The following is a 12500-nucleotide window of genomic DNA, read 5'->3' on the forward strand; positions in this document are numbered from 1 at the left end:
TCTACCACGTTGGTTAACCAGTTAGCTGGGGGGAATCCCCTGGCTACCACGTTGGTTAACCAGTTAGCTGGGGGGAATCCCCTGGCTACCACGTTGGTTAACCAGTTAGCTGGGGGGAATCCCCTGGCTACCACGTTGGTTAACCAGTTAGCTGGGGGCCATGGGAATCCCCTGTCTACCACGTTGGTTAACCAGTTAGCTGGGGGCCATGGGAATCCCCTGGCTACCACGTTGGTTAACCAGTTAGCTGGGGGCCATGGGAATCCCCTGGCTACCACGTTGGTTAACCAGTTAGCTGGGGGGAATCCCCTGGCTACCACGTTGGTTAACCAGTTAGCTGGGGGCCATGGGAATCCCCTGGCTACCACGTTGGTTAACCAGTTAGCTGGGGGGAATCCCCTGTCTACCACGTTGGTTAACCAGTTAGCTGGGGGGAATCCCCTGGCTACCACGTTGGTTAACCAGTTAGCTGGGGGGAATCCCCTGGCTACCACGTTGGTTAACCAGTTAGATGGGGGGAATCCCCTGTCTACCACGTTGGTTAACCAGTTAGCTGGGGGCCATGGGAATCCCCTGGCTACCACGTTGGTTAACCAGTTAGCTGGGGGGAATCCCCTGGCTACCACGTTGGTTAACCAGTTAGCTGGGGGCCATGGGAATCCCCTGGCTACCACGTTGGTTAACCAGTTAGCTGGGGGCCATGGGAATCCCCTGGCTACCACGTTGGTTAACCAGTTAGCTGGGGGGAATCCCCTGGCTACCACGTTGTTTAACCAGTTAGCTGGGGGGAATCCCCTGGCTACCACGTTGGTTAACCAGTTAGCTGGGGGCCATGGGAATCCCCTGGCTACCACGTTGGTTAACCAATTAGCTGGGGGCCATGGGAATCTCCTGTCTACCGCGTTGGTTAACCAATTAGCTGGGGGGAATCCCCTGGCTACCACGTTGGTTAACCAGTTAGCTGGGGGGAATCCCCTGTCTACCACGTTGGTTAACCAGTTAGCTGGGGGGAATCCCCTGGCTACCACGTTGGTTAACCAGTTAGCTGGGGGCCATGGGAATCCCCTGTCTACCACGTTGGTTAACCAGTTAGCTGGGGGAATCCCCTGGCTACCACGTTGGTTAACCAGTTAGCTGGGGGAATCCCCTGGCTACCACGTTGGTTAACCAGTTAGCTGGGGGAATCCCCTGGCTACCACGTTGGTTAACCAGTTAGCTGGGGGCCATGGGAATCCCCTGGCTACCACGTTGGTTAACCAGTTAGCTGGGGGAATCTCCTGTCTACCACGTTGGTTAACCAGTTAGCAGTGGCCAGGGAATCCCCTGTCTACCACGTTGGTTAACCAGTTAGCTGGGGGCCATGGGAATCCCCTGGCTACCACGTTGGTTAACCAGTTAGCTGGGGGAATCCCCTGGCTACCACGTTGGTTAACCAGTTAGCTGGGGGAATCCCTGGCTACCACGTTGGTTAACCAGTTAGCTGGGGTGAATCCCTGGCTACCACGTTGGTTAACCAGTTAGCTGGGGGAATCCCCTGGCTACCACGTTGGTTAACCAGTTAGCTGGGGGCCATGGGAATCCCCTGGCTACCACGTTGGTTAACCAGTTAGCTGGGGGGAATCCCCTGTCTACCACGTTGGTTAACCAGTTAGCTGGGGGCCATGGGAATCCCCTGGCTACCACGTTGGTTAACCAGTTAGCTGGGGGGAATCCCCTGTCTACCACGTTGGTTAACCAGTTAGCTGGGGGCCATGGGAATCCCCTGTATTGTCATAACATTGTAATAATGTTGTATTGTGGTTATACAGGGAGTGGCTGTACCTGCTGTGGTAACGTTGTAATAGCGTTGTAATAACGTTGTATTGTGGTTATACAGGGAGTGGCTGTACCTGCTGTGGTAACGTTGTAATAACGTTGTATTGTGGTTATTCAGGTAGTGGCTGTACCTGCTGTGGTAACGTTGTAATAACGTTGTAATAACATTGTATTGTGGTTATACAGGGAGTGGCTGTACCTGCTGTGGTAACGTTGTAATAACGTTGTATTGTGGTTATACAGGGAGTGGCTGTACCTGCTGTGGTAACATTGTAATAGCGTTGTAATAACGTAATAACGTTGTATTGTGGTTATACAGGGAGTGGCTGTACCTGCTGTGCCATGAGATGTTGAACCCGTACTACGGCCTGTTCCAGTACTCAACAGACAACATTTACACACTACAGATCAACCCTGACTCCTCTATCAACCCTGTGAGTACACACACTACAGATCAACCCTGACTCCTCTATCAACCCTGTGAGTACACACACTACAGATCCACCCTGACTCCTCTATCAACCCTGTGAGTACACACACTACAGATCAACCCTGGCTCCTCTATCAACCCTGTGAGTACACACACTACAGATCAACCCTGACTCCTCTATCAACCCTGTGAGTACACACACTACAGATCAACCCTGTGAGTACACACACTACAGATCAACCCTGACTCCTCTATCAACCCTGTGAATACACACACATTACAGATCAACCCTGTGCATACACACACTACAGATCAACCCTGTGCATACACACACTACAGATCAACCCTGTGAGTACACACATATTACAGATCAACCTTGTGAGTACACACACACACTACAGATCAACCCTGTGAGTACACACACACATTACAGATCAACCCTGTGAGTACACACACTACAGATCAACCCTGTGAGTACACACACACTACAGATCAACCCTGTGAGTACACACACGCACACTACAGATCACCCCTGTGAGTACTGATGACGATGGTGGTGTGTGTGTGTATATAGGACCACCTGTCGTATTTCCACTTTGTGGGTCGTGTGATGGGCCTGGCGGTGTTCCATAGCCACTACATCAACGGCGGCTTCACCCTGCCCTTCTACAAGCAGCTGCTGGGGAAGCCTATAACGCTGCAAGACCTGGAGACCACTGATCCGGAACTACACAAGAGTCTGGTCTGGATACTGTGAGTACCACGCGCTAGCTTTACTGATCCTGGACTAGACAAGAGTCTGGTCTGGATACTGTGAGTACCACACGCTAGCTTTACTGATCCGGAACTACACAAGAGTCTGGTCTGGATACTGTGAGTACCACGCGCTAGCTTTACTGATCCTGGACTAGACAAGAGTCTGGTCTGGATACTGTGAGTACCAAGCGCTAGCTTTACTGATCCTGGACTAGACAAGAGTCTGGTCTGGATACTGTGAGTACCACACGCTAGCTTTACTGACCCTGGACTAGACTAGAGTCTGGTCTGGATACTGTGAGTACCACACGCTAGTAATTACACTAGCTTTACTGATCCGGAACTACACAAGAGTCTGGTCTGGATACTGTGAGTACCACGCGCTAGCTTTACTGATCCTGGACTAGACTAGAGTCTGGTCTGGATACTGTGAGTACCACGAGCTAGGTTTACTGACCCTGGACTAGACAAGAGTCTGGTCTGGATACTGTGAGTACCACACGCTAGCTTTACTGACCCTGGACTAGACAAGAGTCTGGTCTGGATACTGTGAGTACCACGCGCTAGCTTTACTGACCCTGGACTAGACTAGAGTCTGGTCTGGATACTGTGAGTACCACGCGCTAGCTTTACTGACCCTGGACTAGACAAGAGTCTGGTCTGGATACTGTGAGTACCACACGCTAGCTTTACTGATCCGGAACTACACAAGAGTCTGGTCTGGATACTGTGAGTACCACGCGCTAGCTTTACTGATCCTGGACTAGACTAGAGTCTGGTCTGGATACTGTGAGTACCACACACTAGCTTTACTGACCCTGGACTAGACAAGAGTCTGGTCTGGATACTGTGAGTACCACACGCTAGGTTTACTGACCCTGGACTAGACAAGAGTCTGGTCTGGATACTGTGAGTACCACACGCTAGGTTTACTGATCCTGGACTAGACTAGAGTCTGGTCTGGATACTGTGAGTACCACGCGCTAGCTTTACTGATCCGGAACTACACAAGAGTCTGGTCTGGATACTGTGAGTACCACACACTAGTAATTACACTAGCTTTACTGACCCTGGACTAGACAAGAGTCTGGATACTGTGAGTACCACACACTAGTAATTACACTAGCTTTGCTGACCCTGGACTAGACAAGAGTCTGGTCTGGATACTGTGAGTACCACACACTAGCTTTACTGATCCGGAACTACACAAGAGTCTGGTCTGGATACTGTGAGTACCACGCGCTAGCTTTACTGATCCGGAACTACACAAGAGTCTGGTCTGGATACTGTGAGTACCACACGCTAGTAATTACACTAGCTTTACTGATCCGGAACTACACAAGAGTCTGGTCTGGATACTGTGAGTACCACGCGCTAGCTTTACTGACCCTGGACTAGACAAGAGTCTGGTCTGGATACTGTGAGTACCACACGCTAGCTTTACTGATCCGGAACTACAGAAGAGTCTGGTCTGGATACTGTGAGTACCACGCGCTAGCTTTACTGATCCTGGACTAGACTAGAGTCTGGTCTGGATACTGTGAGTACCACGCGCTAGCTTTACTGACCCTGGACTAGAAAAGAGTCTGGTCTGGATACTGTGAGTACCACACGCTAGCTTTACTGATCCGGAACTACACAAGAGTCTGGTCTGGATACTGTGAGTACCACACGCTAGGTTTACTGATCCTGGACTAGACAAGAGTCTGGTCTGGATAATGTGAGTACCACACGCTAGGTTTACTGATCCGGAACTACACAAGAGTCTGGTCTGGATACTGTGAGTACCACGCACTAGCTTTACTGACCCTGGACTAGACTAGAGTCTGGTCTGGATACTGTGAGTACCACACACTAGGTTTACTGATCAGGAACTACACAAGAGTCTGGTCTGGATACTGTGAGTACCACGCGCTAACTTTACTGACCCTGGACTAGACAAGAGTCTGGTCTGGATATTGTGAGTACCACACGCTAGGTTTACTGATCCTGGACTAGACAAGAGTCTGGTCTGGATACTGTGAGTACCACGCGCTAGCTTTACTGATCCGGAACTACACAAGAGTCTGGTCTGGACACTGTGAGTACCACACGCTAGCTTTACTGATCCTGGACTACACAAGAGTCTGGTCTGCATACTGTGAGTACCACGCACTAGCTTTACTGATCCTGGACTAGACAAGAGTCTGGTCTGGATACTGTGAGTACCACGCACTAGCTTTACTGATCCTGGACTAGACAAGAGTCTGGTCTGGATACTGTGAGTACCACACGCTAGCTTTACTGATCCTCGACTAGACAAGAGTCTGGTCTGGATACTGTGAGTACCACGCGCTAGCTTTACTAATCCTGGACTAGACAAGAGTCTGGTCTGGATACTGTGAGTACCACACGCTAGCTTTACTGATCGTGGACTAGACAAGAGTCTGGTCTGGATACTGTGAGTACCACACACTAGTAATTACACTAGCTTTACTGATCCTGGACTAGACAAGAGTCTGGTCTGGATACTGTGAGTACCACGCACTAGCTTTACTGACCCTGGACTAGACGAGAGTCTGGTCTGGATACTGTGAGTACCACGCACTCTGGTCTGGATACTGTGAGTACCACACACTAGCTTTACTGACCCTGGACTACACAAGAGTCTGGTCTGGATACTGTGAGTACCACACGCTAGCTTTACTGACCCAGGACTAGACAAGACTCTGGTCTGGATACTGTGAGTACCACACGCTAGCTTTACTGATCCTGGACTAGACAAGAGTCTGGTCTGGATACTGTGAGTACCACACACTAGTAATTACACTAGCTTTACTGACCCTGGACTAGACAAGAGTCTGGTCTGGATACTGTGAGTACCACACACCAGCTTTACTGACTCTGGACTAGACAAGAGTCTGGTCTGGATACTGTGAGTACCACATGCTAGCTTTACTGACCCTGGACTAGACAAGAGTCTGGTCTGGATACTGTGAGTACCACACACTGGCTTTACTGACCCTGGACTAGACAAGAGTCTGGTCTGGATACTGTGAGTACCACACACTAGTAATTACACTAGCTTTGCTGATCCTGAACTACACAAGAGTCTGGTCTGGATACTGTGAGTACCACACACTAGCTTTACTGATCCTGGACTAGACAAGAGTGTGGTCTGGATACTGTGAGTACCACACACTAGCTTTAATGACCCTGGACTAGACAAGAGTCTGGTCTGGATACTGTGAGTACCACACACTAGTAATTACACTAGATTTACTGACCCTGGACTAGACAAGAGTCTGGTCTGGATACTGTGAGTACCACACACTAGCTTTACTGATCCTGAACTACACACGAGTCTGGTCTGGATACTGTGAGTACCACACACTAGTAATTACACTAGATTTACTGATCCTGAACTACACACGAGTCTGGTCTGGATACTGTGAGTACCACACACTAGTAATTACACTAGCTTTACTGATCCTGGACTAGACAAGAGTCTGGTCTGGATACTGTGAGTACCACACGCTAGTTTTACTGACCCTGGACTAGACAAGAGTCTGTTCTGGATACTCTGAGTACCACACACTAGCTTTACTCATCCGGAACTATACAAGAGTCTGGTCTGGATACTGTGAGTACCACGCACTAGCTTTACTGATCCTGGACTAGACAAGAGTCTGGTCTGGATACTGTGAGTACCACACACTAGCTTTACTGACCCTGGACTAGACTAGAGTCTGGTCTGGATACTGTGAGTACCACGCGCTAGCTTTACTGATCCTGGACTAGACAAGAGTCTGGTCTGGATACTGTGAGTACCACACACTAGCTTTACTGACCCTGGACTAGACTAGAGTCTGGTCTGGATACTGTGAGTACCACACACTAGCTTTACTGACCCTGGACTAGACTAGAGTCTGGTCTGGATACTGTGAGTACCACACACTAGCTTTACTGACCCTGGACTAGACTAGAGTCTGGTCTGGATACTGTGAGTACCACACACTAGCTTTACTGACCCTGGACTAGACAAGAGTCTGGTCTGGATACTGTGAGTACCACACACTAGCTTTACTGACCCTGGACTAGACAAGAGTCTGGTCTGGATACTGTGAGTACCACACACTAGCTTTACTGACCCTGGACTAGACTAGAGTCTGGTCTGGATACTGTGAGTACCACACACTAGTAATTACAATAGTGTCTCTTCATTTCTGGGTATTACAACGTTATCTCTGTGTGCGTGTGTGTGTGTGTGTGCGCAGGGAGAACGACATCTCGTCGGTTCTAGATCATACGTTCTGCGTGGAACACAGTGCCTTCGGGAAGTTCCTTCAGCACGAGCTGAAACCCGACGGCCAGAACGTCCCGGTAACCGAGGACAACAAGAAGGAGTACGTGAAGCTCTACGTGAACTGGAGGTTCATGAGGGGCATCGAGGCTCAGTTCTTAGCTCTGCAGAAAGGATTCAGTCAGCTGATTCCTCAGCACCTCCTCAAACCGTTTGACCACAAGGAGCTGGAGGTACCTGTCTGTCTGTCTGGTCTGTCTGTCTGTCTGTCTGTCTGTCTGTCTGTCTGTCTGTCTGTCTGTCTGTCTGTCTGTCTGTCTGTCTTGTCTGTTATACCTGTCTGTCTGTCTGTCTGTCTGTCTGTCTGTCTTGTCTGTCTGCCTGTCTTCCTGTCTTCCTGTCTTCCTGTCTCTCTCTAGTGTATAATGGGAGGCCTGTCTTCCTGTCTTCCTGTCTCTCTCTAGTTAATAATCGGGGGCCTGTCTTCCTGTCTTCCTGTCTCTCTCTAGTGTATAATGGGAGGCCTGTCTTCCTGTCTTCCTGTCTCTCTCTAGTGTATAATGGGAGGCCTGTCTTCCTGTCTTCCTGTCTCTCTCTAGTTAATAATCGGGGCCTGTCTTCCTGTCTTCCTGTCTTCCTGTCTTCCTGTCTCTCTCTCTAGTGTATAATGGGAGGCCTGTCTTCCTGTCTCTCTCTAGTTAATAATCGGGGGCCTGTCTTCCTGTCTTCCTGTCTCCCTCTAGCTGATAATCGGGGGCCTGGGGAAGATCGATCTAGCAGATTGGAAGTCTAACACCCGTTTGAAGCACTGTGCTGTGGACAGTAATGTGGTTTGCTGGTTCTGGGAGGCTGTGGAGAGCTTCACTGAGGAGAGGAGAGGACGACTACTGCAGTTTGTTACTGGTTCTACCAGAGTTCCACTACAGGGATTCAAGGCACTACAGGGTGGGTCGCACACACACCCCGCATCCTGCACTATGAACAGAGAACAGAGATAACTACAAGGTTCCAGAACAGCTATAACTAGAATGTGTGTGTGTGTTCTAGAACAGTGATAACTAGAATGTGTTCTAGAACAGTGATAACTACAAGGTTCTAGAACAGCTAAACTAGAATGTGTGTGTGTTCTAGAACAGTGATAACTAGAATGTGTTGGTGTTCTAGAACAGTGATAACTAAAATGTGTGTGTGTGTTCTAGAACAGTGATAACTAGAATGTGTGTGTGTGTGTTCTAGAACAGTGATAACTAGAATGTGTGTGTGTGTTCTAGAACAGTGATAACTAGAATGTGTGTGTGTGTTCTAGAACAGTGATAACTAGAATGTGTGTGTGTGTTCTAGAACAGTGATAACTAGAATGTGTGTGTGTGTTCTAGAACAGTGATAACTAGAATGTGTGTGTGTGTTCTAGAACAGTGATAACTAGAATGTGTGTGTGTGTGTTCTAGAACAGTGATAACTAGAATGTGTGTGTGTGTTCTAGAACAGTGATAACTAGAATGTGTGTGTGTGTTCTAGAACAGTGATAACTAGAATGTGTGTGTGTGTTCTAGAACAGTGATAACTAGAATGTGTGTGTGTGTTCTAGAACAGTGATAACTAGAATGTGTGTGTGTGTTCTAGAACAGTGATAACTAGAATGTGTGTGTGTGTTCTAGAACAGTGATAACTAGAATGTGTGTGTGTGTTCTAGAACAGTGATAACTAGAATGTGTGTGTGTGTGTTCTAGAACAGTGATAACTAGAATGTGTGTGTGTGTTCTAGAACAGTGATAACTAGAATGTGTGTGTGTGTTCTAGAACAGTGATAACTAGAATGTGTGTGTGTGTTCTAGAACAGTGATAACTAGAATGTGTGTGTGTGTGTTCTAGAACAGTGATAACTAGAATGTGTGTGTGTGTTCTAGAACAGTGATAACTAGAATGTGTGTGTGTGTTCTAGAACAGTGATAACTAGAATGTGTGTGTGTGTTCTAGAACAGTGATAACTAGAATGTGTGTGTGTGTTCTAGAACAGTGATAACTAGAATGTGTGTGTGTGTGTTCTAGAACAGTGATAACTAGAATGTGTGTGTGTGTGTTCTAGAACAGTGATAACTAGAATGTGTGTGTGTGTGTTCTAGAACAGTGATAACTAGAATGTGTGTGTGTGTGTGTTCTAGAACAGTGATAACTAGAATGTGTGTGTGTAAGGTTCTACAGGTTCAGCAGGCCCAAGGCTGTTTACCATCCATCTGATAGAGGCCAACACAGACAACCTGCCCAAGGCACACACATGGTAAGACCACACACACACACACTACACACACTACACACACACACACACACACTACACACACACACACACACTACACACACACACACACACACACACACAGACACACACACACACAGACACACACACACACACACACACACACACACACACACACTACACACACACACACACACACACACACACACACACACACACACACACACACACACACACACACACACACACACACACACACACACACACTACACACACACACACACACACACACACACACACACACACTGCCCACGGATTCTCCTCTTTGCTGAAACCATCTCACCAGAGGAAGAAACCCATCCATCAGAGAGTAGGACATGCAGTACCCTTTCTGACCACACAGCATCAGATACCTGGTCTACACATACTGAGACAGAGGGGGCGCTGTTTCACTGTCCAGACAGCATCAGATACCTGGGCTACACATACTGAGACAGAGGGGCGCTGTTTCACTGTCCACACAGCATCAGATACCTGGTCTACACATACTGAGACAGAGGGGGCGCTGTTTCACTGTCCAGACAGCATCAGATAGATGCTGACTGTCCAGACAGCATCAGATAGATGCTGTTTCACTGTCCAGACAGCATCAGATACCTGGTCTACACATACTGAGACAGAGGGGGCGCTGTTTCACTGTCCAGACAGCATCAGATACCTGGGCTACACATACTGAGACAGAGAGGTGCTGTTTCACTGTCCAGACAGCATCAGATACCTGGTCTACACATACTGAGACAGAGGGGGCGCTGTTTCACTGTCCAGACAGCATCAGATACCTGGGCTACACATACTGAGACAGAGAGGTGCTGTTTCACTGTCCAGACAGCATCAGATAGATGCTGTTTCACTGTCCACACAGCATCAGATACCTGGTCTACACATACTGAGACAGAGAGGTGCTGTTTCACTGTCCAGACAGCATCAGATACCTGGTCTACACATACTGAGACAGAGAGGTGCTGTTTCACTGTCCAGACAGCATCAGAGAGGTGCTGTTTCACTGTCCAGACAGCATCAGATACCTGGTCTACACATACTGAGACAGAGAGGTGCTGTTTCACTGTCCAGACAGCATCAGATACCTGGGCTACACATACTGAGACAGAGAGGTGCTGTTTCACTGTCCAGACAGCATCAGATACATGGTCTACACATACTGAGACAGAGAGGTGCTGTTTCACTGTCCAGACAGCATCAGATAGATGCTGTTTCACTGTCCACACAGCATCAGATACCTGGTCTACACATACTGAGACAGAGAGGTGCTGTTTCACTGTCCAGACAGCATCAGATACCTGGTCTACACATACTGAGACAGAGAGGTGCTGTTTCACTGTCCAGACAGCATCAGATACCTGGGCTACACATACTGAGACAGAGAGGTGCTGTTTCACTGTCCAGACAGCATCAGATACATGGTCTACACATACTGAGACAGAGAGGTGCTGTTTCACTGTCCAGACAGCATCAGATACATGGTCTACACATACTGAGACAGAGAGGTGCTGTTTCACTGTCCAGACAGCATCAGAGAGGTGCTGTTTCACTGTCCAGACAGCATCAGAGAGATGCTGTTTCACTGTCCAGACAGCATCATATACCTGGTATACACATACTGAGACAGAGAGATGCTGTTTCACTGTCCAGACAGCATCAGAGAGATGCTGTTTCACTGTCCAGACAGCATCAGAGAGATGCTGTTTCACTGACCAGACAGCATCAGATACATGGTCTACACATACTGAGACAGAGAGGTGCTGTTTCACTGTCCAGACAGCATCAGAGAGATGCTGTTTCACTGTCCAGACAGCATCATATACCTGGTCTACACATACTGAGACAGAGAGATGCTGTTTCACTGTCCAGACAGCATCAGATACCTGGTCTACACATACTGAGACAGAGAGGTGCTGTTTCACTGTCCAGACAGCATCAGATACCTGGTCTACACATACTGAGACAGAGAGGTGCTGTTTCACTGTCCAGACAGCATCAGAGAGATGCTGTTTCACTGTCCAGACAGCATCAACCTGGTTAACATACTGAGACAGAGAGATGCTGTTTCACTGTCCAGACAGCATCAGATACCTGGTCTACACATACTGAGACAGAGAGGTGCTGTTTCACTGTCCAGACAGCATCAGATACCTGGTCTACACATACTGAGACAGAGAGGTGCTGTTTCACTGTCCAGACAGCATCAGAGAGATGCTGTTTCACTGTCCAGACAGCATCAGAGAGATGCTGTTTCACTGTCCAGACAGCATCATATACCTGGTATACAATACTGAGACAGAGAGGTGCTGTTTCACTGTCCAGACAGCATCAGAGAGATGCTGTTTCACTGTCCAGACAGCATCAGAGAGATGCTGTTTCACTGACCAGACAGCATCAGATACATGGTCTACACATACTGAGACAGAGAGGTGCTGTTTCACTGTCCAGACAGCATCAGAGAGATGCTGTTTCACTGTCCAGACAGCATCATATACCTGGTCTACACATACTGAGACAGAGAGATGCTGTTTCACTGTCCATTAAACTCTGTAACTGTTTTGAAGTCGCCATCGGCCTCATGGTGAAATCCCTGAGGGGTTTCCTTCCTCTCCGTTAACTGAGTTAGGAGGGACGCCTCTATCTTTGTAGTGACCGGGTGTATTGATACACCATCCAAAGTGTAATCAATAACTTCACTATGCTCAAAGGTTTGATTCTGTGTTTGAAATTCACTGCTCAACGTGAGGGACCTTCCAGATAATTGTATGTGTGGGGTACAGAGAGGAGGGAGTCATTCAACTATGATGTAAAACACTATATACACACAGTATTATTGAGACACAGAGAGAGTCCATGCAACTTATTATGTGACCTGTTCAGCACATTTTTACCTCCTGAACTGA

General features: G+C 48.1%; 1 protein-coding gene across 1 annotated transcript in view; it reads left to right on the forward strand.

Moving 5' to 3' along the window:
• Positions 1-12500, forward strand: part of LOC123732807 (E3 ubiquitin-protein ligase SMURF1-like) — a 70493-nt gene that overhangs the window by 56449 nt on the left and 1544 nt on the right. The window contains 5 exon segments of the mRNA XM_045712089.1: positions 2135-2249; positions 2820-2998; positions 7258-7516; positions 8027-8228; positions 9477-9561. Coding sequence (XP_045568045.1) covers positions 2135-2249; positions 2820-2998; positions 7258-7516; positions 8027-8228; positions 9477-9561 — 840 coding nt within the window.

Source organism: Salmo salar, unplaced genomic scaffold (genome assembly GCF_905237065.1).
Source record: "Salmo salar unplaced genomic scaffold, Ssal_v3.1, whole genome shotgun sequence".
Taxonomy (NCBI): Eukaryota; Metazoa; Chordata; class Actinopteri; order Salmoniformes; family Salmonidae; genus Salmo; species Salmo salar.